The sequence below is a fragment of the Cygnus atratus genome, chromosome 1, assembly GCF_013377495.2.
Source record: "Cygnus atratus isolate AKBS03 ecotype Queensland, Australia chromosome 1, CAtr_DNAZoo_HiC_assembly, whole genome shotgun sequence".
Lineage (NCBI taxonomy): Eukaryota > Metazoa > Chordata > Aves > Anseriformes > Anatidae > Cygnus > Cygnus atratus.
Window position 1 is genome coordinate 189,830,991 of NC_066362.1, and position 25,582 is coordinate 189,856,572.

General features: G+C 42.6%; 1 protein-coding gene across 6 annotated transcripts in view; it reads left to right on the forward strand.

The window, feature by feature from the left end:
- ZDHHC20 (zinc finger DHHC-type palmitoyltransferase 20) overlaps positions 1-25,582 on the forward strand; it is a 48,569-nt gene that overhangs the window by 7,595 nt on the left and 15,392 nt on the right. For 2 of the 6 annotated variants that reach the window (XM_035542364.2, XM_035542365.2), the window contains exons 2-6: positions 15,219-15,245; positions 19,139-19,233; positions 22,532-22,652; positions 23,948-24,017; positions 25,168-25,200. In XM_035542364.2, the coding sequence (XP_035398257.1) occupies positions 15,219-15,245; positions 19,139-19,233; positions 22,532-22,652; positions 23,948-24,017; positions 25,168-25,200 (346 nt within the window). Of the gene's footprint in view, positions 1-991; positions 1,277-6,278; positions 6,337-14,237; positions 14,467-15,218; positions 15,246-19,138; positions 19,234-22,531; positions 22,653-23,947; positions 24,018-25,167; positions 25,201-25,582 lie in introns of those variants that run through there. The other 4 variants (XM_050708605.1, XM_035542368.2, XM_035542367.2 and 1 more) reach the window with 4 other exon arrangements.

Sequence of the window (25,582 nt, forward strand, 5' to 3'; positions counted from 1 at the left end):
ACAGCAATATCTAACTACTTAGAAGCAGCAGAGGAGAAAACCAAAACCTGAGAGCTGAGCTTGTAACTGAAACTGCAGGCCAGGGATTGTGGGATGCGATGGTAATGTCTTGTTCTGTGTTTATTTCCTGAACTGGAGTTCAAAAGCTGGAATCGATTTCTTGCTGGTGTAAAGCTGCTTGTTACATTGCCAGCCTAGCAAATACTTACAGGTCTGTTCTATGTAAAGATTAAATATTAACTTATTTAAAGGAAGGCTTCACTTCATCACGTAAAGATCCTGTGAAACTGTTGACTTCCATGTGCTAAGTGACTTTGGACAAGTACTAGGATTGCCTTCGTTTAATCTGTCTGAGAGCGGGAATAACAGCAGTGCAAGGAATAGAAGCAGAATCCCAAACTTTACGTGAATTTGAGGTAGAAAAGAACTAGGTATCTTTTATTTTTATTTCAGTTAAGGATGATAAGACGGAATGAAAAATCACAAGTGTTTCAGTGTTCTCTTTCACCTCAGACTGCAGGAGCTTGCCAAATTAAAATTGTTCTGCACGGTCTCATAACTGCTTGCTGATCCAGGAGACCTGGGTAAGAATAAGGAAATTATCTCCCTGCTTCTGTAAGGCTTTAATTCATTTCTATGAAGCTTGCTTATTTATTTATTTTGAAAAATCCTTACAGGTGATACTATCTTAAGCTTTTCTCTGGATGTAAAGACTGTTCATTTTTTTGAGTCTGTAAGCATCAAATTTGGCTCAGTTTAGTTTTGTACTTAGTTTTTTGTTTGGATTATGTCCCTGTTCTAGACAGAAACACAGGAGGAGGTTGTGCAAGTATGCACATCTAATAGGCGCTAACTAATGTGAAATTTGCTTTTCTTTAGGGTTAACCTCCTTGAGCTTGAAGCTAGAGGCTTCTGTGGACAGACAGACAGGCTGCTGAGCATGTATTTTAAGGAGAGAGGAAAAAAATCAAAATCTGAACAAAAAGGGCTCATCTGTCCATCGAGGTATCACCTCAGTACGTCTCTGCGTGCTATAAGGAGGCACGGTTGTGTCATAGGGTTGCAGACCCCTTTGCTATAGATATCTACAGCTAAGTGAGGCACATGCTACCTCTGTGACCAAAGCAGCTCTGTGGAACGAAGCCTGTAACGCATACTGAAGCCCTGCGGATTTAGTTCTCCAATGTGCATCGGGGAAAAGCTCCTTTGAGCTGACATGCAGACTGGTGACTGGACAAACGTCAGTGCTGAGAGAGAGGAGACGATGTGGAGTGAGGTGAATGGCAGTAGGCAGGGCACGCCCTGTTGACCTTTTGCTCGTGTTGATGGCCAGAAACTTAAATTTGCTGTATCGGGTGAAGAGCCAGGAAAAGATCCTTTCGTCACTGAATTTCAGGAATTCAGTGTCTAGGGAAGAGACCCGGCAAGGGGAGTGGTATGAACAAAGTGACCCAGCAAGTACAGCTGCTCTCTGATCAGTGTCTTGCCTAACTGATGAATGAACTCCAAAGGTTTCAGAGAAGCCTGAGAGCAAGAGGATGTACCGGTCAGAGCGCATGCAAGATAGATTTGAGCAAAAGAATTTGGTGTTGGGATAAAAAGAAATGAAGGTGCAGAAGAGGAGGAAGTGGGGAGATTTCAACTGTCTCAAGAATTTGCACAGGATAGGCTTGAACCTACTGTGCAGTTACCTACTGCACAGGATAGGCTTGAACTTTTTAAATAATTTGTAATTTAGACATATTTAAGAAAGGAAAGCATGAGGACAGTTGAGCACTAGATTATCTTCTCTCTTTTGAGTGGCTATTTTCTACTGAGGTTCTCGAACTTGTAACAATCCTGTTTCTCCCTTCTTCCCACATGTGCCCCACTCTCCAGTACTTTACCTTCCAAATAAGATATTCTTGCAGCTATATCACAACACGTGATGTTCTGGAAAGGTGATGGCAGAAGTTAATTCACTTTGCAGGTGTCATGCGTACATCAAATTCTTCACTTGTTCCTTGCTAGGCAGCTTGCCAGTCCTGCTGCGTTACATCCAGTGCCTTGTCACGGGAGCCCTAATGCATCTCGGAGGTGTAACAGGCAGTGCTGTTTCTTCCCTTGGCACGTTGTGTTAGGATCTGTAGTTCAGCTGACCTTTTACTGAGCTCTGAGTTAATGCTTTCCAGGAACATGTGCTGAACAGTCAGCAGGCAGGTAAGCTCTGAGGACTTGCTTTGCTGGTTGTTTTTGTTTGGTTGGTTTTGGTTTTTTGGAGGTGGGGAAGTTGGGAGGATTGTTTTTTTGGAAGTGTTATTTTAGGGTTTTTGTTTGGTTTTGTCTGTTTCAAGCAGTATTTACTGAGTGAGAGCTATGCAGCTTATTCTGAATTACTTTCTAACCTGTAGTATCGGCGTTCTGGAGTATCCAAAATTCCCTTTGTAGTGACTTGTGCAGCCTTTGTGCTGTCGCTTGTTCATTTTCCTGGCTGGTCGAGCAGTAAAATAAGATCTCCTGGTGGAGCGGGTGGAAATCTTGTCCTCAAGCCAAAACTTTCTGTCCTGTTATCCCGGATGTTTTTTGCCCTCTGCAGCACCTGCTTCTTTTGTTATATTCCTGGGGCCATTGGTGGTTTTTTTTCTTCCTTTTTACAAGGAAACTAGAGGAAGTATCTTTAGCTACAGTCAAGGTTTGTCCTAAGATATTTCAAACTAAGGAAGGTTTAATGAGTGACATTTTGTTCTGCCAGAAGAATGAGCAGCAAAGGCTCCAGCATCAAAAGATGGCAGCATTTGTTGTCAGCCAACATGATGAACCATACACGGACAGAATCTCAAAATCACCGTGTAAAATCTCTGAACCTCTACCTAATCCATAAATACTTTAATAATAAAAATGATACGGTATTAAATATTTAACACCCAGGACTTGTAAATAGTAATAAAGACACAAATTCCCCACCATTAAGATTGCACACAGCTGATAGACATGGTTCTAAATGACATGTTATTCAAAACAAAACTTCTTTAAAGGACTTGATTAAGCTTGTAAGCTTGGCTTACTAATATCTTGACAGGAGGTTTGTGGAAGTTACATTACTGGCTGCTGTGTTGCTCATGTGTTGCTGGCAGAAAATGACCTCTCCTCATCATAGGCAAGCCCATATTTAATCTCAGGTGGCAAAGACCAGCCAAACCTGACCAACAGTACAAAAAAAAAAAAGAATTTAAAACTTAATTTGAGGAATTCAGTGACATAATGTATCAAAAGAGGTCTGCTTGCAGGGTGGTTTGATTTCTCCCATTATTCTATAACCTTGGCAGCAGTGCGATCTTTGTCTCAGAAACAAAGTACCTAATACTCCGTGTTGAGATTTACAAGGAGATTTTTCCCAGAGTTCTGCAAGGAGATTTTTAATATTAAAGAAAATCTTGCTGCAGGCAGGGCCAGTAGCTAAGTAAGGAGACATTTGATTTTGGAAGAATCTGAAGATAAATGCAGAGACAGGTTTCTTACCAAGGAAGTGGAGACCTCCAGTCTTGTGGTTCTCTTGCCACTTCACAGTAGTTTATGTCTGAAGGTCACGGTAGCTCAGTCTGGAGTTCGTGTCACCAAATGATACATCTGCACACCTTCAGAATTTGTTTGGAGCAGTTAAGTAAAGATGGTTTCTCTGTTTTCATTCACCTGGAAAAATCTGTTAAGAGATTGAATTGTGTCGTGGTGTTTTTTTGTTTTTTTTACTTTAGTTGTACTGGTGGTTTCTAGTACCACCTGCAGAATACTTAATCTTGTGGAGGGTGCGGAAGGCAACCCTGTACAACACCTGATACTGGCTCTCTGTCGGCACTAGCTGATGCTCTTATTTGTGTCTCAGATCTCTTGCAAGCATCCTCATTGCGCCTTAACTACAGAACCAACCGGAGTTGCTCCTGAGACAAAAAGCCCTTTGACAAGTACAGATGCTTGAGCACGGAGTTACAGTGAGCTTGGGTTTGCCAACCTGAGTATAAATACCCCTCCTTCAACCGTAAGGGGAATTAACTTGTAGTGTGGACGTAGGTTCCTCTCAGATGCATCTGACTTTGTGCTTTTTCTGCCATTTCTGTTTTTTTTCCCATTTTCCCTGTGGTCCAGACGGGGCACAGCTGACTGACGTGTGGAACTAATGGCTCTCTGTCTTCCAAGAAGAAACCAAGCTTTCTTTTGGCTTTATACAATAGCTTAAAGGCAATATTGAAAACAGCTTCTGTGCAGCACTACCAGACTACTGGGCAATAAAGCTGTTATTGCTATGATAAAGTAAACTGGGGGGGAGAGATCTGAAAGAAGAAATCCAATTATTCTCCTAAGCAGCTAAGAAAAGCATGTAGAAGTAATGCTAGGGTTTAAAATCTATCAAAATGCAAATAGAATGAGCACTGACACCAGTGATTAAGTAGCTGAAGAAAATCAAGTTACATTAGGTTTCTTTGGGCAATTATGGTAAATTAAAAGTGAGTAGGGCTTTTCAGGGAATAGGGCTTTTCAGGGACAGCAAACCTGGTGAGTTGCTGCAGCTGAATGCTAACGTCAGTTGCTGCTTCCAGAAAAAGCCTTTAGTTGTTTGTGCTGATGCATCTTGTAATGCCTAATGTGGACACGAGTGTGGGACTGAGCTTAAGTCCTACTGATGCTTCTTGCGTGCTAACCAAGTGTAACTCTTGGTTCTGAAATCACAATGTGCAGACCGTTAGGAGGCCCTTGGTATAAATTTTAAGAACATTTTCTAGAGGCGGAGGTAAAGGAGTCGTTGATAGGATTTTGTGGATTCCCAGAAGTCAGCTGCCTTTGTAGCTGTGCTTTCGAACTGTGAAAGTGGTAGCACAGAAAATACTATTCCAGGAATGTGCAGAATATTTTTTTTTCAGTTCTCAGAGCTTAATTCATTGCTAAATGTAACTCGGTACCCAAGGACTGTCTTGCATTGATTATGTTAATTTCTGCTGTAGCCCTGCTTGTACTTTTACAACTTCAGTGCAGAGAATATGTGCGTAAGACCTTCCATAAATAAAAAACCTTATTTGTTATTGTGATAAGAGAATGTTTGCTGGGCAGCAAGCCTCTGGCCTCTCTAAGTTACTTGCTGTAGTTGAAGAACTATGTTGCTGTAGTTAAAGAATTATGTTAATATTGTTTTAACCATACAAGAAATTGTAACCATGGTTGGTAACAAACAGTAAGAGGCTGCAGTGTATCTTTGACTTCCTTATTTGAAATATTAATGCATCTTACCTATCCCTGTGAGTATTCTTCTTTGAATCCTATAGCAATGAACGTGGTGGTCACAAACAGAAAACTTGGTGACACTTATGCTGGCAACAACAGAGCAACCCACTTGCAGCAAGGTGTCTCTTCCCTGGCTGTGTTTTCCTCCTCTCTTCCCCCTGCGATGCCTTTAAAGGCATCATCTTGTGATCACTCAAAGGAAAGGCATCGTCTTGTGATCTCTCCAAGAAGCCAAGTAGCTAGCTCCAGTGGAGCTGCTGTGCACAGCATGAGAGGAGTTTGGGCTCTGGCACATGTGCTTGCAGAAATGGCCACACAAAAGTAAGACCTCGGTCACCCAAAGCAGGGTTTCTTTCCCCTCTCGTTGCTGTCTGTGACCCAGGACAGCCAGAGGCCGCTCGCTGCAGTTCAACCTTTGTCACTGCTGTTTGTGTTCACTCAAACTCACCTTCAGGGGTGGCTTAAACCCAAAGTGCTGGAAGGAGCTGAAGTGTCTGAAAGGCAAGTCTTTGCTTTTGCTACATTGGTCTTGCACAGGGGAGTGGGCAGACAGTTGAGAGCTGACTTCTTGCACCCTGCAGCAGATGTCACCACGTGCTGTGCCTCTGAGCTGAGTGTTGCCCTAGGCCTGGCGGTGGGGCCACCTCTCTTGCATCACTGGTTTGAAAAACATTACGTCTGGAACAACTTGGGAGGGCAACATGGGGAAAGCTGTGCCCCAGAGCTGGAGATTCTGCCTAGCAACATATGGAGATAAAACCACTCTAGGTTCCTGTGGCCCCAGCGTTTGCAGAGGGTGTTTGTTCCAGCTGGTGGCAAGACATATGCAATCCTGGGCCCCCGTAGCCTTTCAGCAGGGAGCTGGCAGCCTCTTATTGTGCTGGCTTTTGGCCACGTGATGCTGTCAACTCAGTTGTCTTGAGTCATTTGTCTAAAAACAACTCCCTGCTGCTTAGGGAAGAAAGCACTAGTGGGTGACTGCCAGTCAGGAAATAAGAAAAGCTCAGTGTGGAAAGGTCACAGAGCCACAGGGTAAAGAGAACAGCGGAGAGGTGCTAAGGACTTCCTTCTGTGACACTGCCCCAGGTCTGTAACAGAAGTAGAGTAAGTGTTTCTCCAAGGCAATTAATTCCCGGTCTGCCCCAGTTGTTTCAGTAAGTGATACTTCTACCATCTTCCTTGTGAGTAACTGATTAGGCTCTGCATTGCACAGGGGAATTTCGTTACCAGAAATCCAAGTTACAGTTTCGATTTCACTTAACAAGTGAAAAACTTGAGATAACACAAGTGGTGCTTGCCTGTTTGCAGGCAGGGTAATGCCCATGGGAAGTTTCTACTGAGTTTCAGTACTGGTAACTTTTGGAAATGTGTAGGTATGTGTATGCAAGTGCGTTTGTGTATATATGTGTATTTATAGATATTTAACCGTTTTCCTTAGAAACTGAGAAAAGTTGAAGTTGTACATCTGGTTCAGGAATGCAATTGCACATTTATCATTCTTTCTTTTCTCCATGAGGAATGTCAGCCAAAATATGAAGTTTACTCTTGAGAGCCTTGCATAGGCTGTAATGCCCAAGGCCTGCCTTTGGTCAGGAGCCACTGTGGGGGGAGAAGGGGGAACACACGTACGCAGCACATCAGTAACAAGACCAATCCTTTTCCTTTTCTGTACTGCACTAGTTGCAGTTGGATTTCTTGTTCTGCAAAGAATGTATCTGGCTCTCAAAGGGTGGCTTTGACCAGAATATGCCTCTTAGGGAGTAAGTATGTGTGGTGTGTGGGTTTGGTGGAGGGTTGTTTGCTTCTTTTTCCTTCAAGGTTGAGGGTGAATATCTTCTTTTAGCATACCCCTCACGAGGTCTTGGCAAATCATTCCACCTCTTTGCCGCAGAATAGCGAGATTTGTTTTGTGTTTTTTTGTTGTTGTTGATGGTGGTGGTGGTGTGGTTTTTTTTTGGTGGTGTTTTTTTTTCCTTATTATGCAGTGATTTGGAAAGTGCTTGAACACTTCATAGCAATCCCAAAACTAAGCCTGAAACTGAAAGCAGCCAAGCTCCCTAAACATATTTGTTCTTCTGAGATGTCCTGGAAGGTTTCCTTAAAATATTCTCCAAAGCTTTCTGAGGTTTTACATCTTTCAGTTTGTGCTCCAAGAAAAATGCTTCTGAGAAATGACATTTTTCCCCCGTGTCATTTATTATACAACTAATGATGCCCCTGTGTCTGCAGGACTGTTTCCTGTGATAATCTGCAGGCTTCCACTCCTTTGATTCATGTGACATAGATGAGATGAAAGATAGCAGACAACAATATAAGGAAGATTAGCTACAAGGAGGTGTAAGGAACAGCGGGGGTCACAAAGGATAAGATATCTTTACAGCGAAGGGTGATGCTCAGTGTCTAAATCAAAACTAAGACAACTTTTTCCTATGTTAAAGTCAAACCTGGAATTTTTGTCCTCCAAGTTGACCGAGTTATAAAATCCATTTTAAAACAGCCTATTAAAAGGCTGGGTTGTGTATTTTGGAGGCTGTGTTCTGTAGAAAGCAAAACCATCTACTAAGTTTGTCATGCTTCGTGTTACAGTGACCCCGAAGCACCAGGAGATGCGATGTGTAAGCTGTCGGTGGCACAGGACCGGCCGCTCGAGCCTGTTAGGCCCGTGTGTCCCTGGACAAGCAGCAGCAGCACGAAGTTCAGTGTAGGCCGGCACACCTCTCTTCACAGGCAGGCTCTGTTGAGCCATAGGCTGATTTTGGAAAAACTGAGGTAACCAAGGAACAGCTCTGCGCTGCAGACTAACAGATCCTACTCAGTCGCTTTATTCACAGACCTGCACAGAGCTGTAACACAGATGTTGAATCCTTTGCAGTTATGAGGCCAGCATGGAAACTCACTGAGTGCATACTTCTCAGCTCTCTGCGATGAAGTAAACTGCAACTTATGCTGTCTAGTCATATTTTTATCTTTCCCTAGCAATATCTTTCTAGAAGTCTTCAAGGCTTCTCTAGAAACCAGAAACTTAAGAAGCCAATCCTAAGAATATTTTTGCTCTCGATCTTACTTTTCCTTTTGTAGCTAAGCAATAGACTGATATGGGGATATATTTTGAAATACTCAAAAGAAAAGTTTATTTGCAGTGCTTACTTTTCTGAAATACGGACAGGTTTGTCTTGACTGTGGTGCTGAAGGCCCTAACAGGTTCTGATGTATCTAATCTAATGTATAGTGCTGTTGCATCCTGAGGTTAAAATATAAACCATATGCAATGTTTATTTTGTTCAAAAAAAAAGAAAAAAGAAGTGGTGCTGCTTTATTTTCTGCATCCCACCCCCAAGACAAAAAAAAAAAAGTGTTTTAGGAATGTTTAAAGCGAAACAGGTATTAATTTCAGTGGAGGCTGACAGCAATATCTAACTACTTAGAAGCAGCAGAGGAGAAAACCAAAACCTGAGAGCTGAGCTTGTAACTGAAACTGCAGGCCAGGGATTGTGGGATGCAATGGTAATGTCTTGTTCTGCGTTTATTTCCTGAACTGGAGTTCAAAAGCTGGAATCGATTTCTTGCTGGTGTAAAGCTGCTTGTTACATTGCCAGCCTAGCAAATACTTACAGGTCTGTTCTATGTAAAGATTAAATATTAACTTATTTAAAGGAAGGCTTCACTTCATCACGTAAAGATCCTGTGAAACTGTTGACTTCCATGTGCTAAGTGACTTTGGACAAGTACTAGGATTGCCCTTCGTTTAGTCTGTCTGAGAGCGGGAATAACAGCAGTGCAAGGAATAGAAGCAGAATCCCAAACTTTACGTGAATTTGAGGTAGAAAAGAACTAGGTATCTTTTATTTTTATTTCAGTTAGGGATGATAAGACGGAATGAAAAATCACAAGTGTTTCAGTGTTCTCTTTCACCTCAGACTGCAGGAGCTTGCCAAATTAAAATTGTTCTGCATGGTCTCATAACTGCTTGCTGATCCAGGAGACCTGGGTAAGAATAAGGAAATTATCTTCCTGTTTCTGTAAAGCTCTAATTCATTTCTATGAAGCTTATTTTTTTGTTTGTTTGTTTGTTTTTGAAAAAGTCTCACAGGTGATAAGATCTTAAGCTTTTCTCTGGATGTAAAGACTGTTCATTATTTTGAGTCTTTAAGCATCAAATCAAAGCCCCCTCCCCCCGAGCAGGCAGGAGCTGTGCTTGTGCCGCTGCAGGCGGAGCCAGGGGTGACGGCAGCCCACCCACCCCCGGCGCTATAAGAGCAGTCCCTAGGGAGCGCCGCTAACAGGACTGGCTTGGCAGTTAGCGCGGGCAGTTCAGGCGGGGCAGTTCAAGCGGGGCAGGGAGGAGTACGAGGAGGACCCTCTCCCCCATTTCCCACCTCCATTTCTCTTCCCCTCCTCTCCTCGGGCAACGCTTCCTCGTTGCACCTAGACCTCACCATGGTGGGCACCGGTCGCAGCGGCCGGTCCGAGGCGGCAACACAAACGGAGGAGATGCTGCCTCTCCGGACTCATGTGGGCACTCAGGTGGATCTCCTGAGGGGGGAAGTGGCAGTCCAGACAGGTGACTGTGGGGAGCTCTGGTATCTGGAGACCCACCTGGGTCCTGAGGGGAGGAAAGGGCTGTCTTGGGTACAGGTGTGCCCTGCTTAAGGAACTCCTTGAGCAGGTGGCTGGGCTGCAGTGAGAAATCGGCAGCCTGAGGGGCTCCTGGGAGTCTCTGAGGGTAACAGACAGGAGGTGTCAACCTGCCCCTGCTGATACCCTGCAGCCCCCTCCTATGTCCCTGCAAGGGGTAGAAGCTGACCCAGCAGATCACATGCAGGACAGAGGGCTTGACCACCCACAAGAGAAAAGGGGCTGGACCCCTTTCTGCTCGCAGCAGAAGATGACATTAGCCCCCGACACCCACGATGTCACCAACCCCCATGGTGTCCTTGGGAAATAGATTTGAGGCTCTTAGGCAGGAAAAGGAAAAGGTTGAGGGTCTGGACAGTAGTCTGAACCTGGGAAGCAACCCGGAGAAGTGTGTCAACATTGGGGGAAGTACTCAGCGTAGGGATCGGGACCGGACGGGGTGCTGCATCACAACCAGTGCCACAAAAAAAGAACGGAGAGTCTTAGTGATAGGAGACTCCTTGCTCAGGGGCACTGAGGCTCCCATTTGTCGACCAGACAATCTATCCAGAGAGGTGTGCTGTCTTCCTGGGGCACGTGTCGGAGACGTTAGGAAGGCTCTGCCACAACTCATTAAACTGGAGGACTACTATCCTCTTGTCATTCAGATTGGATCCAGGGAAGCTGCAACTAGAAAAATGAGGTATATTAAAAAGGACTTTGCATCCCTGGGAAGGATGTTGAAGGGATCGGGGGTGCAGGTAGTGTTCTCCTCTGTCCTCCCGCTGGGTGGCTGGGACCCAGAAAGGAGGAGGAGAATGGGACGGGTAAATGACTGGTTGAGGGGGTGGTGTCCGGACTAGGGATTTGGGTATTTCGATCTTGGTCAGTCCTTTGAGAAGCCAGGTATGTGGGCTGATGACCGCCTCCAACTCAGCAAGTGGGGCACGAGTGTGTTGGGGAGCAAGCTCTCTGGGCTTATTACCAGGGCTTTAAACTAGGGTTGATGGGGGAAGGGAGAGGAGCTACAAGTGACAGAGAAGGGCTGGGGGAAGTTGTCACTGCTGTCACTGTTGAAGGCAGAAGGGAAGCACCTCTGAGTTGTCCCATAGGATTGTCTGAGGGCTCCTCAGAGATGGTAATGATCCCGATACCCCGTCCGGAATCATCTTCTTGCATCCCTCCAGAGGTAACTGCGCCCGCCGCTTCCCTCAAGTGCCTGTACACCAATGCGTGGAGCGTGGGAAATAAACAGGATGAGCTCGAGATCTGTGTTCAGTCACAGGGCCACAATCTCGTTGCGATCACAGAGACGTGGTGGGGCAGCTCGCATGACTGGAACGCTGCCATGGAGGGCTATGTACTTTTTAGGAGAGACAGGCTGGGGAAGCAAGGGGGTGGTGTTGCCCTTTATGTGAGGGAGCAATTAGAGTGTACCCAGCTCCACCTGGGAGAGGGTGAAGGACAAGTGGAGAGCTTGTGGGTGAGAATTAAGGGGTGGGCTGGTATGGGAGACACTGTTTTGGGGGTGTACTACAGGTCACCAGATCAGGAGGATGTGGTTGATGAGGCCTTCTACAAACAGCTGGTAGTAGCCTCATGATCACGGACGCTGGTTCTCATGGGGGACTTCAATTATCCAGACATCTGTTGGGTATGCAACTCAGCCAGGCACGAGCAGTCCAAACGGTTCCTACAATGTGTTGAAGACAATTTTCTGACACAGGTGGTGGAGGAGCCGACGAGGCAGGGGGTGCTTCTGGACCTTGTCCTTACCAACAGGGATGGGCTTGTTAGGGATGTGAAGGTTGGGGGCAGCTTGGGATGCAGCGACTATGAGATGGTGGAGTTCAAGATGGAACTTGGTGGAAGAAGTAAGGCTAAAAGCAGGATTGCTACCCTGGACTTTTGAAGAGCCAACTTTGACCTCTTCCGGGACCTGCTTGGAAGTATCTCCTGGGCTAGGTTGCTAGAAGGCAAGAGTGCTTGTGAGAGCTGGGCTACATTTAAACAGCACTTCTTCCAAGCTCAGGATCGGTGCATCCCTAAGAGTAGGAAATTGGGGAAGGGGGGCAGGAAACCTGCGTGGATGAGCAAGGAGCTAATCGATAAGATCAAAAGGAAGAGGAAGGTCTATGAAATGTGGAAAAAGGGCCTGTCCTCTTGGGAAGAGTATAGAAGTGTTGTCAGGGCCTGCAGGGATGCGATGAGGAAGGCTAAAGCCCACCTAGAGATGAGGCTTGCAAAAGAGATAAAAGTTAATAAGAAAGGGTTTTTTTTTTAAGTATGTAAACAGTAAAAGGAAGACTAGGGATAATGTAGGTCCCTTGCTGAACGAGGGGGGTGTCCTGGTAACGGGAGATGCCGAGAAGGCGGAGATACTGAATGCTTTCTTTGCTTCAGTCCCTGCTTTAAGGACTCCCCCCCGGGACTCCTCGACCCTGGTGGGGGGAGAAAGGGGCTGGGAAATGGAGGGCTCTCCCGTGGTTGACCCGAGGGTAGTTGGGGAGCGCCTGAGTGGGCTCAACACACGCAAATCCATGGGTCCCGATGGGATGCATCCACGTGTGCTAAGGGAGTTGGCAGAGGTGATCGCCGAACCGCTCTCTATCATCTTTGAAAGGTCCTGCAGAACAGGAGAGGTGCCTGAAGATTGGAGGATAGCCAATGTCACTCCGGTCTTCAAGAAGGGCAAGAAGGAGGATCTGGGAAACTACAGGCCAGTCAGTCTCACCTCTGTCCCTGGAAAGGTGTTGGAACAGCTTGTTCTGGATGTCATCTCCAAGCAATTGGAAGAGAAGAATGTTATGAGGAGTAGTCAGCATGGATTTACCAAGGGGAAGTCGTGCTCGACCAACCTCGTTGCCTTCTATGGTGACATCACCAGCTGGGTAGATGAGGGCAGATCAGTCGATGTCATCTACCTTGACTTTAGCAAGGCTTTCGATACTGTCTCCCATGACATCTGGATAGCAAAGCTGAGAAAGTGTGGGATAGAGGAGTGGACAGTTAGGTGGGTTGAGAACTGGCTGACCGGCCGAGCTCAGAGGGTGGTGATCGGTGGCGCAGAGTCCAGCTGGAGACCTGTGACTAACGGTGTTCCCCAGGGGTCGGTGCTGGGTCCGGTTTTGTTCAACATCTTCATCGACGACCTTGATGAGGGAATAGTGCCTGCCCTCAGCAAGTACGCCGATGACACGAAGCTGGGAGGAGTGGCTGACACGCCAGAAGGTTGTGCCGCCATTCAGCGAGACCTGGACCAGCTGGAGAGATGGGCAGGAAGAAACCAAATGAGGTTTAATAAGAGCAAGTGTAGAGTCCTGCACCTGGGAAGGAACAACCGGATGTATCAGTACAGGCTGGGGGACGACCTGCTGGAGAGGAGCTCTGAGGAGAAGGACCTGGGGGTCCTGGTGGACGACAGGTTGACCGTGAGCCAGCAGTGTGCCCTCGCGGCCAAGAGGGCCAATGGGATCCTGGCGTGCATTAAAAGGAGCGTGGCCAGCAGGTCAAGGGAGGTGATCCTCCCCCTCTACTCCGCCCTGGTCAGGCCTCACCTGGAGTACTGTGTCCAGTTCTGGGCTCCCCGGTACAAAAAAGACAGGGAACTCCTGGAAAGAGTCCAGCGGAGGGCCACAAAGATGCTACGGGGCCTGGAGCATCTTCCCTATGAGGAAAGGCTGAGAGACCTGGGTCTGTTCAGCCTGGAGAAGAGAAGACTGAGAGGGGATTTTATCAAAGTGTACAAATACCTGAGGTGTGGGAGATGGAGGGATTTGGCCAACCTCTTCTCAGTGGTTTGTGGGGATAGGACAAGGGGCAATGGCCACAAGATAGAGCACAGGAAGTTCCACACCAGGATGCGAAAGAACTTCTTCACGGTGAGGGTGACAGAGCACTGGAACAGGCTGCCTAGGGAGGTTGTGGAGTCTCCCTCTCTGGAGATATTCAAGGCCCATCTGGACGCCTACCTGGGCAACCTGCTCTAAGGAGCCTGCTTTGGCAGGGGGGTTGGACCTGATGATCTTTCGATGTCCCTTCCAACCCCTTCAAATCTGTGATTCTGTGAAATTTGGCTCAGTTTAGTTTTGTACATAGTTTTTTGTTTGGATTATGTCCCTGTTCTAGACAGAAACACAGGAGGAGGCTGTGCAAGTATGCACATCTAATACGCGCTAACTAATGTGAAATTTGCTTTTCTTTAGGGTTAACCTCCTTGAGCTTGAAGCTAGAGGCTTCTGTGGACAGACAGACAGGCTGCTGAGCATGTATTTTAAGGAGAGAGGAAAAAAATCAAAATCTGAACAAAAAGGGCTCATCTGTCCATCGAGGTATCACCTCAGTACGTCTCTGCGTGCTATAAGGAGGCACGGTTGTGTCATAGGGTTGCAGACCCCTTTGCTATAGATATCTACAGCTAAGTGAGGCACATGCTACCTCTGTGACCAAAGCAGCTCTGTGGAACGAAGCCTGTAACGCATACTGAAGCCCTGCGGATTTAGTTCTCCAATGTGCATCGGGGAAAAGCTCCTTTGAGCTGACATGCAGACTGGTGACTGGACAAACGTCAGTGCTGAGAGAGAGGAGACGATGTGGAGTGAGGTGAATGGTAGTAGGCAGGGCACGCCCTGTTGACCTTTTGCTCGTGTTGATGGCCAGAAACTTAAATTTGCTGTATCAGGTGAAGAGCCAGGAAAAGATCCTTTCGTCACTGAATTTCAGGAATTCAGTGTCTAGGGAAGAGACCCGGCAAGGGGAGTGGTATGAACAAAGTGACCCAGCAAGTACAGCTGCTCTCTGATCAGTGTCTTGCCTAACTGATGAATGAACTCCAAAGGTTTCAGAGAAGCCTGAGAGCAAGAGGATGTACCGGTCAGAGCGCATGCAAGATAGATTTGAGCAAAAGAATTTGGTGTTGGAATAAAAAGAAATGAAGGTGCAGAAGAGGAGGAAGTGGGGAGATTTCAACTGTCTCAAGAATGTGGGTCGGAGGCGGGGGGAGATACAACAGGTTGGCCTGGATGTTGATGTGCTCCAGAAAATGTGCTGGGTGCATATCTGAAGGGCAACATGTATAAATTATGATCTAACTAATGGCTGTGGAAAGGAGTGTGCTCCTCCTCTGCTGGTTAGAGCAGAGAACTGGATCTATTCAGCCCTTCCACTGACTCACCAAGTCTCAGGGGCTGGCAGGAGGAATACTAAGTCCTGTTTTACCCAGAGTTGGGCAGGGAGGCTTTATTAACACCTGATACATGATTTGGAACAAGTCAGCTATCTCGTGTCTCACTTTTAACCACATTTTTGATTCAATACAGGTTTACTTACCATATATCTTTTTTTTTCTCTTCCAGTTACTATTTCTTCAACTGCAGAAAAAGGTAACATATAATTATTATTTATTAATGTAAATAGTTTTGTTGCACTCAAGTCTTAAGGGACATAGAATTTAAATGTATTTCTTTATATGTAAGCTCTCTGTAGTAAGTAGATCGTTGCGAAGAAACAGGTTAAATATTGTGAGGTTGAGTCTGCTGAGCTCATAGTACCACTTGGGATGAAGACAAGACCCGTGAGTAAAGTAACTATGATTTAGGTTTGCAAATATTTTTAAATGGGTACCATCTGAGAACAGAAGAGGGAGAAGAGGGAAGGAACTGCAGCAGTCCATTTTCTGTTTCATCCTGAAGGAACGATGAATATTTATCTTACTATCCTCCTTGCAACCTCTGCCCAGCAAGATTTTTGGAAGAGGAAGGATTGTTGTACTCTTTGCTGTTTTCCAAACAGCTTACCAGATTCCTCAGAGCCCCATTCCTCAGGACTGCTTAGAACTGTGCAAAAAACACAGCCATTTCAAAGGTGACTGCACATTATAATTTTAAATTTCCAGGTTAAGCGGTTAAGGCCTTGTTTTTACAAACTTTCCTTAAGCCTTATTACTGTGTTTGGCAAGTATACGTCACAGTGGGTAGTATTTATAGAGATTCAAACTCACCAAAGAAATTCCAGCATGCTTGCTGCTTTTAATTGTGAACAAAAACTAGGCTAGAGGATCATTCAGTTTCAGAAGTTCAAAATGCTGTTTTTTTTATAAGACTTTAGGCTTTCTTCCCTGTAGAACCACAAACTCTAGGGATATTTGGAAGTTCATTTTAGCTTAAGTGGGAGCGTAAGAGTGGTTATCATGATTTTATGCTAAGCATAGATTGGCAGTTTCATCATCCACTGAAAGCTGTGTTCAGGGTGTGAGAGCGCTGGTAAGAGGCTTTCATCTCTGAAATATTTTTGCAAAAGAGCACAGAACTTGGAGGTAACCCACCGTTTTATTTCCTGGTGGGGAGCATCCAGGAGGAAACTGTAAAAAGAAGGAAACTTGATAGAGTCTGTTCTCTTTCATCTTTTAAAGAGGTGAAAGAGTAGGAAAACCTCCAAAGTAAACCGTAAGCTGTTCAAGACGGAAGCTGTGTCTTAGCCTGGGTTTTCACATCGCAATGCACAGCTGGGCTTCATGAAGACATCCCAAAATTGTGCAGGTTGCTGCTGTGCTTTTACTGCCTGGTTTTACTAGAAGTAAAGTTTTGCTTTCTAGTTTCTTTCAGAAAGGCAAGATTCATGTCTGTGTTAAAGAAGCCTGGCAGAGCAGTGATGGTGGTGTAGTGTAGCCGTATCTTTGGCTTTAATTCAAATGCAGTGCCTGCCTGATCGAAGCAGGCTCTCTTAAATCTACCAGAGAAGACAAATGCTTGATTAATTAATGAGAACAGTATCTTTGAAAGCTGCCTGTTAGGCTTTTTTCTCTTGCACATATTTTGCACTTCCAGTTCTATGGCATGTCACAGGCACCCTGCATGCACGTATTTCTTTACAGTGGAGGCTGATCTTGAAATGAAATGTGAAGTTGTTTTTTCATTTGAAATAAAAGGTCTAAGTTTCATGAATTTCTTACAAGCTAACTTTCAATAGCTTGAAAGTACCACCAGAAGAGTCAAATGGCCAAAGCACTAGTAAATGTTGCAATGTAAATAAATAATATGTATACCAGCAAATATATTTTGCACCATTTTTCATTGTGCTCTGTTCAAATTCTTTTACTGCAGGTTTTTAATTACAACCCGCAATTCAATTGCTGATGATTCCTTCATCCCTTTAAGGCTGTTTCCGTGTCTTTGTATTTTCATATTCTTGCGTAGATTTTTATCCATTAGGATAGTAGAACAGTCAGCTCTCAATCTCTCCACAATATAATTTAGTTCTGTTGAGTATTATTAGCTCTGTAATCCTACTCTGTCTTTAAAGTGGTGTTAAGAATGATGCAGGAAAAATTGTGAGGGGTGAATCTGAGGAAGGCTTAGCATGCTTCAGGAGGATGTTAAGAGCGTATCTTATGACATCGTCCTCCCGAGGGCATAACTTAGGGTCTAATGTGCACCAGTGCCTTTAAAGCGAAGTCACTTCGCTTGGTCACAGCATGGCACCAGGAATCCTGGACGCCCTAGCTTAGCTGGGACTTCATCACGACTCAAAAATAGCAGATATTGGGGTTTGAGATATTTGATGTTTTTTTCGTGTCTTCAAATTACAAGAAAATAACTGACTAGGAATGAAGCCAGCTTATATTTATATTTGAAACCGCTGTGAGATGCTCTAGGGAGTAGTGTCCAGAGTGGTACTGGTACCCATAAAGAGATTGGATTCTGGGTGTGAGTTTTATGAACAGAATTTAACTGTTTACTGTGCAACTGAGTTTTGCCATGCCCTTCTCTCCACTATATCTTGTTTTCTCTTTCCTCCTATTCTACTCCTCTCACCCTTTTCTCCCCCAAAGCTTTGATTTGTGCAGCTGTTTCCACTAAGATTTTAGGTCTTTCTCCTTTTTTGCAGATTTCTCACTTTTTAATTGCCTAACCATGTTATGTTTGAATGTATATAGTATGTTTTTAATAGAACACAGTTTCTAATTATGTAGCGCCTAGCATAGTGAAACACAGGTTCTTTCCTATCAGAAATAGGATTCAAGTGACAATTTTAGGATGGTTTTAGAAAAAGGCTTTGCTTCTTGCTTCCACAGTTGAAAATTTGCCAGATCTATGAAGTTGGAGGAGTCAGAGGCAGAGAGAAAAAGCAGAATTCTCTGAAGGAAGCTCAAGTTTGATTTGTTTGTGTGGTTGGTTGGTTTTGTTCTTTTCACTGTAGTGAACAGTAAAAATCCTGAAAGATGGTAAATTAAGACTATGCCTGCTGTGATGTGTACCTGTTGTTTGGTTTTTTTTTGAACTGCTGAAAGTTCCTTAAGTGTAGGGTCTGTTCTGCAATCCATAAAGTATGTAATATGGCTTCTTAAAGAACTCTATATCTGCATAGGACAGTAAGTCAGGTTTCCTTCTCATTGCAACTAAAGAAATGAAGATAATGTAAATATTTGGCATGACATTTTCTAAGACTTGCTGATCTGGCGTGACCGATCCTTTTCCTCTTTACAAATGGTAAAAGAAACCGTTAGAGGAAACAAGATTGGAAGAAGCTTCCTTGGTCATAAGGTCTCAGCCTTTGGTATTTAAGGCTACTATATCACACACATCCATTCATAGATTGATGGGACTCCATACCACTTGTTATTGCCATGGTGGCTGTAGTAGCAGGACTCTTCCAAGTTATGTTCCTCTGAAGATTTGAAATAAGATTTCCAAACAGTTTTAACTCATAGCAAAGTCTCATCTTGGAGTTTAGTCCTCTCTCTTCTTGGTTTGGGGTTTTTACTCCTATTGAAAACCAGTACGTTCTACAATGGCACAGTACTATGCTGTTTCTATTAGAAGTACATCTCTTGATGCATACTAAAAAATTAAATTGATCTCTGTAGGCCAGTTATCACATAATCTAGAGTAGAATTGTAGCATCTTTATCTAAACAGGTTAATCACTTGCATGCCTTAGGTGAAACTGTATTCACTTCTGGTTTTTTGTTTGTTTTTTTTCCCCTTCAAAATCTGCTGTAGAATCTTACATAAAAACATATTATTTCCTTGATGAATAGCAACTCTGACATTTAGTGATTTGTTGGTGGTGTTATGGAGGCTTTTTGTGTTCTTTTTTTTTTTTTTTTTTTTTCAAGTGGGCACTGCCAGAGTGCTAAATTTACCCAGGCAAAAGGTTTAATATAACTTATCAGCTGATTCATAATGTCATAGTCTAGCCCTCATCAAAAGTCAGGGGTTTTATCTCTTGCTCTCTTCAGCTATATTCACCAAATTTTTATTTGTATTTTATTGCAGTTGTGTACCTTGTGGTTTTTCATCTGTCATTTGTCATGTTTGTATGGTCGTATTGGAAGACAATTTTCACATCTCCTGCATCCCCCTCCAATGAGGTAAATCTGACGTTAGAAAAATGTCAATGCTTTTTTATAAATAGATGAACTGTTTTCAGTGATGAAACTTGTTTGCAGTAATGCATGATTCACCTTTCCCTTCTCATGATCTAAAATAGAACAGCTTGACAGCATATCATGAATGCAAATCATCAGATTACTCCTAAAATACTGCATGCTTTGTATAATGGCATTTCCTTATATTAAATGTGTTTAATTCATCTCAAGCTTGACAGTCATGTGTATGTGCAAAAGTAGTAAGACAAAAAAGTAAATTTGGGGATACAGTGCTTTGCTAGGATGTAGTTTGTTTGACTTCTGACATTTTTTTAAAATCAATACCTCCAATGACTGCATTTTTGTATTTTTTAGATAGTTTTGACCTTCAAGTAGGAAAACGTAGTAATAAGCCTGAAATGAATTACCTTGTTTTCTACTTTCCCTCAGGCACGTATATGTAGGGATGAGATGGTGGCACCAAATTTAAAATACTTCCCTTGGTTTTAAAAAGCTTTTAAACTGGATAAACTGTTTAAGTCTTTGTTTGCACTGTGGGAGTTGCATTTTTATTCTATTTTTGGCAAGACTGACTTTCATTGCTAATGTCAGTTTTAAACATTTTTGTAAAGAGTTAAAACTGTGCTTCTATGGAAAAGCAAACACTGCTCTGTAGTGCATAATTGTCTTAGATATTCTGCAGCTTTCTAAGATACAAAGTGAAAAAAGCTAAAGACTATTCTGCATTTTAGTTAAGTGATAAGAGTAGTACTGAATAGTTAAGCCTACAAATGCAGAGGAGAAAAAAGTCAAGGACATTTCATCCTGAAATGTCTTCAAGGTGGTATGATTTGTCTTTATGTGGGATGGTTCTGTAGGCAAATGATAATGTTAAGCAGGTTGGCTGGTTACGATGTGGTTGCAACTGTAGTTTTTGTAAGGTGTGTGAACTTGGGCTGCTCCTATAGCAGTCTAATAACTTTCACTGTCTGTTTGGGTTCTTCAGTAGTAGAAAACAATTTCTGACAGTACTTACCCTGTAGTTGCAGTAATGTTGTAGCAAGCTTTTGATATTCGTTGACTGAAAGGGATGGTTTCAGCATATGGCACATAAGGAATGTTTCCTATATTAAGTGTGGGTATAGATCAGATCAATACAATTATTTCATAGGGAAGAAAAGCAACTCAGGGAACACTCTTTTTTTCTCTCTCTGGGAAAGTCCCTTCTGTTCATGTATCAGTGAGTAATTTTTGCAGGTTTTTTTATTTAAAACCAGACTTCAGAATCTCCTCATTGTATGAAAGTGTAAATGTATATATTTTTAGTCATTGAAGTTAGCCATTCTTGCAAAACAAATATCATCCTGTGATCACACTATTGAACTAAAAAAAGATCCTGCAGCTGCTGTTGTTCTAGTGTAATCCCTGTACGTTTGTCATAAGAAAGAACAATCAACGTTATTAGATCCAGAAAGAGGAAGGAAACAAAGGGACTCTTTCTGTTTTCGGTAAGAACTAGTGGAACCTGATTGGAAATTCTGTTAGCTGTGTGGTAATAGACAACTTTTGATGTCTTTCAACATACATATCCTGCCATTGTCTAGCAAATCTGTGGTTTCATGTCCCTTTTAATTTCTGAAATTAGAACAGTTAATTACTTCTGAAAACCAAAATCCTTATTCATTTTTTTAGGGTTTATTATTATGCTACTTGGAAAAAATCAAGGAGTTTTAAATTTTGTGTTTTGGTTCCCTTCCTGTACATCAGTGACTTGCCATAGAAGTGTCATCTAGAAGTAGCATTTCGTATATGCAACCTCTGCTTGATTGCAGGTCATGGAGACAGCCATTTTCTACCCTAGCAGACTCTTAAAGAAAAAAGGCAATAGGGAGTAAGGCATGATGCTTCAGATCTGTCTTAAGTTTTTGATGTGAGCATCTCCAGTTTTCATATTTCAGTAAATACCTAGGCTTTTAGCTTAGAGACAGATTTTTAAAAAAAAAAAAAGAAAAAAGAGGTCAAGCTCTTGATGATGACTAAAGTATTAAACTTCATTTTCATTCTTTGCATAGATTGATACTAATTTCTGATTATTTAAAAGGAAACAATGCTTCATGTTTCACCCTTTAATGATGGGTAGGCTCAATAACTGGAATGCTACCATATGTAACAGGTGACAATTAAATTCTGTGGGATATGGGGCAATTTATTTGCATTCTAGATTGGGAAATAACACTGAGAAATTACAGCAACGTCTTACTGCTTCCTCCTTTTCTGTAAGTCGAGTCTTCACTGTTGCTTGCCAACCGACTCAAATCCAAAAGTGGAAAAAGTACACGATGAGATGAAAATCCATGTGAACTAGTCATATACATATTCTTGGTAGGAAAATATGTTCGTGTTAAGCCACACTAAGCCAATTTTTTTTCCAGCTGCACACACAGCATTTTCCACTCACTGCTATGAATACTTTGTCTATGTGTGCTCATAAAAAGGGTTCTTGTAGTCCTTGTGGGAAGCTCAGAGTTTAAAAGTGCTTCAGAATAGAAAATACCAGAGGAAATTGTGAGTTCAGCCCCCACTCCACAGGGACTCGTCAGCACACTGGGTTTTGTGGGGCTTAATGGTAAAGCCATAATTTCAGTGGATACCAAAGTGTTTTGCAAGTGAGTAGAAGCTCTCCAGGTTATACTGGTAAAGCTTTACATTTTAGTAAGGCTTCAACAGGAATGGTCCTCATACTACATCAAGGTTTCTAACTCTGAAACTGTACAAGCTTTGTTGAAGTTGCTTCCAATACAGGTTAGGGATTTTGAAACCAGTGCTGACTACTCCCAAGTAAAAATTCCATTTAAACTCTCTCAAATTCTGTGAGGAAGCAATGAAAAGTTCCTTGTCGCCACCCCCAACTCCACACACACCCTCTTCACTATTTTCTCTGGCTTATGCCCCTCTCTAAGTCAGAAAGTGGGATAAAAGAACTTTAGTCTCCTGTCACTTACATTTACTCTCATCAAGAGTTAAGTTCCACCTTCTTAAAACTCCCCTGAGCTTCTGGCTTCCTTTGTGTTGAAGGGAAAATGAAGCAGATAATGGAACATAGACAAAGGTGATTCTCTTTAAAATATGCTCAGGACCATCATGTAGTTTTGAGGGTCTCCTGTAGCATTCAGGGGGAAGGAGGAGGTCAGGGGTCACCCAGAGACAGGATTAAGATACATAAGGTCTTCTCCTTGGAACTTGAGTAGGACACAAAGTAATAATTGTTCTTATCCCTTCATTCTGTCTTTTTCTTTCCCAGTTCTGCTTGTCAAAAGCTGATAAAGAACAATATGAGAAGGAAGAGAGACCAGAATCCCAGCAGGAGATTTTGAGAAGAGCTGCTAAAGACTTGCCTATCTATACAACAACAGCATCACGAGGTGAGATACAAAGATAATTTTGTGATTCTGAAGCTGCTTAGTTTAATTTGGTGAGATTCATTTGATGTTAATGAATAATCTATTAAGCATGTACTGCAAAGGCCATGACCTTGTGGTGTGTTTTGTTTTGTTTTGTTTTCCCACCATGAAAAACTCGAGTCCTTTGTCTGGGGATCTCTACATACAGCCAGTATGTGGAATAACTTTTTCAAAAAAAAAAAAAAAATTCCTCTTCTTGTGAGCAAACAGATGACATTTATCTCTACTTCTGGCTACAAAAAGTAACCACTGAAAAGAAATACATCTGGAAATAGATGAAAATTAAACTTTACACTTAATTTTACAATCATTTATATCCCCCTTTAAACTACTTTTTCTGAGCTATATCAATTCTGTGGGAGCAGAAACTTCATAGTTAAAGCTAGAATTTAAGAAGGATCAAATGTTACTTCACTCCCATCTATAATTCAGTACAGAGCTTTAATATGTATAAACATTTTTATTCCAAGTTACATATGAATGATCTGTGAAACTGTTGTCTTATGCATATGTATGTATTTTTTAAATATACCTGTTTCTCTTTCTTGAAACTAGGAATGTTGTATTCTTCTCCAAAAATATAAAATATTTAGGATAGTAGTCACCAAAGTCGACTGTCTTTTCAAACAAAGTCTATGGATACCTGGCTTTTTTTGAATACAAACCTCCCTCTGAGGGAATCCCAGTCCCTGGAGTGGTCTGGGAAGCTCTTGCCAGCTCTTAGCAGTTCTGCTCAGCTGTAGGTGTTGGCTTTCTTCCTCCTTTCAAACTGACTGTACTGGTGTCTTGTTTCCATTGAAAAGAGCTTGAAGGCTTATTTAAAAATAACTTGGAAAAATGAGGAAGAGCTAATTTGCTGAACAGTCTGCTAGATCTCTGTTTGCTGAAGAGGATAGAGAAGGCTAATGTTGAAAGTTGGCTTACTGAAAGATTGTAGTTTCACAATGGGATGCCTAGGTACTCTCTCCAGAGGTGAAAGAAAACAAAAAATAGGTCCTTGCCAGAGGGTGAAGGACGGGAAAACTGAGGGGGTAATGAGTAAATGGAAATGGACTCCATATAGCAGTAATTGACAAGGGTTTTAAATACTTTTATATGTTTCTTTAAAAAACTCAAACATATATATTGTATGAGTAGGTCTGTGAAAACAGGTGTGATTGGGAGGGAGCTGTCTAAGATTCAGTTTGTATTAAGAGGGAAAGTCTTTGTAAAATTCACTGAGTTCTTACAACTTGACCCTTGCCCCTTGAATGCAGCCATCAGATACTGTGATCGATGTCAGCTAATCAAACCTGACCGCTGCCACCACTGTTCTGCGTGTGACATGTAAGTTACTGCATCTGAAATGATGGATTTTCTCTTTCCTTCTATTATCACTTCAGTGTGTTCATTTCATCGGTGTGTCAACCCCTGCATAACAGCAGATTTTACAATTTGTTCCCTTCTCAGACCCTTCATACCATGATTTCAAGAAAGCAAAGTTCCTCCCATTAGTGCATTATTATTGTTCCAGCCCTGTGGACTAAAATGGCAGAACTTGCTAGGAAACCTGCAATATGCTTACAGCTTTATAAAGCAGTGCTTATGTAAAAATAAATAAATTGGCATTGAAAGCAAAGAAAGGCAAGTCTGAGATACCAGCATGTGGTTATTATAGAGCTCTTCTATTTTATCTTGCTTCTGCAGCTTTGAAACAGATGTGTGCTACTAATACTGCTTTATCTCAAAGAGTGACAGTGGAATTGCATGTCTTTGCTGTTTAAAAGACACCACTGTTGTTCCCTAACCTCGTTCTGAGTCATCAGAGAAGTCTGTAATGGAGCTGAAGCTGTGAGTGAGACTTTGTATGTCTGAGCTTGAGGAAATCTACTTAACTAAAGAACCTAATGCGTATCTTTTGGCTAAAATCAAATTTATTAGCAAATGAATGTCTGTCTGAAATGTCTAGCATCCGACTTTATACAAAAACTGGATGAAAATGGCCTATGAACTATTCAACTTACCCACTCTGCTGTTTTTTCCCCTCAATTACCATAAACAAACGAGAGAGGAACAGACAAAATAGTAGCAAAAATAGCCCTAAGGTATACTTAGTTGAAATGAATGACCCGGTGACATACCTTATCCACACAGCTGTGAAGGGTCCTTTGGATTTGTTTTCTTTCATTGCACACGTAAGACTAGCGTGGCTTAATGAACTATAAATAACATGGTTTAAGTGTTGCTTAGTAATGCTCCCCATGTTAATTTAAGAGGCTCTCTTCATAACTCTCTTGTATCTCACTTAGTCCTTTTGGTTGAAAGGATGGCCGCTGTAATGTGGAGACATAGCATGAATGAGAAGAACTGCAAAAGGTTTCAGTGAGGAAATTACAATTTAAAAAAAAAAAACTTTAGAAGGTAAAAGCATACGTCTTAGAAAGCAAATACACTTTTTGCTTTAACTTGCTGGAAATAACCTCTGCTCTTTTTTCAGATGTGTACTAAAAATGGACCACCATTGTCCATGGTAAGTTTATTTAAAAAAAAAAAAAGGCAGTCTTGTAATGATTAATTAGCTCCTTCATCCTGCTTCAGAAAATGAAACTTTGAAGTAAAATTTGATTTTCACAGAATTTCTTGAGTCTTTATTACGTGAAAATAAATTTTGTTCCTAATGTGTGTTGCAACTTAGCATTGCAGGCCCAGCAGCCCAAAGCATACAGTTTTTCCTTATACAGAGAAACCACGGAGTTAACAAGACCTATGAGAAATGGCATTTCTTTTAGTTCGGTGGTGTTATCAACAGAAGAGGCGATAACCACTACATTGTGAAAATCAGTTCTTGGTTCTAGATGATGCATAACATCCCCTCAGATGGTTGCTCTTCCGCAGTTTGTGTTCACTGGTAG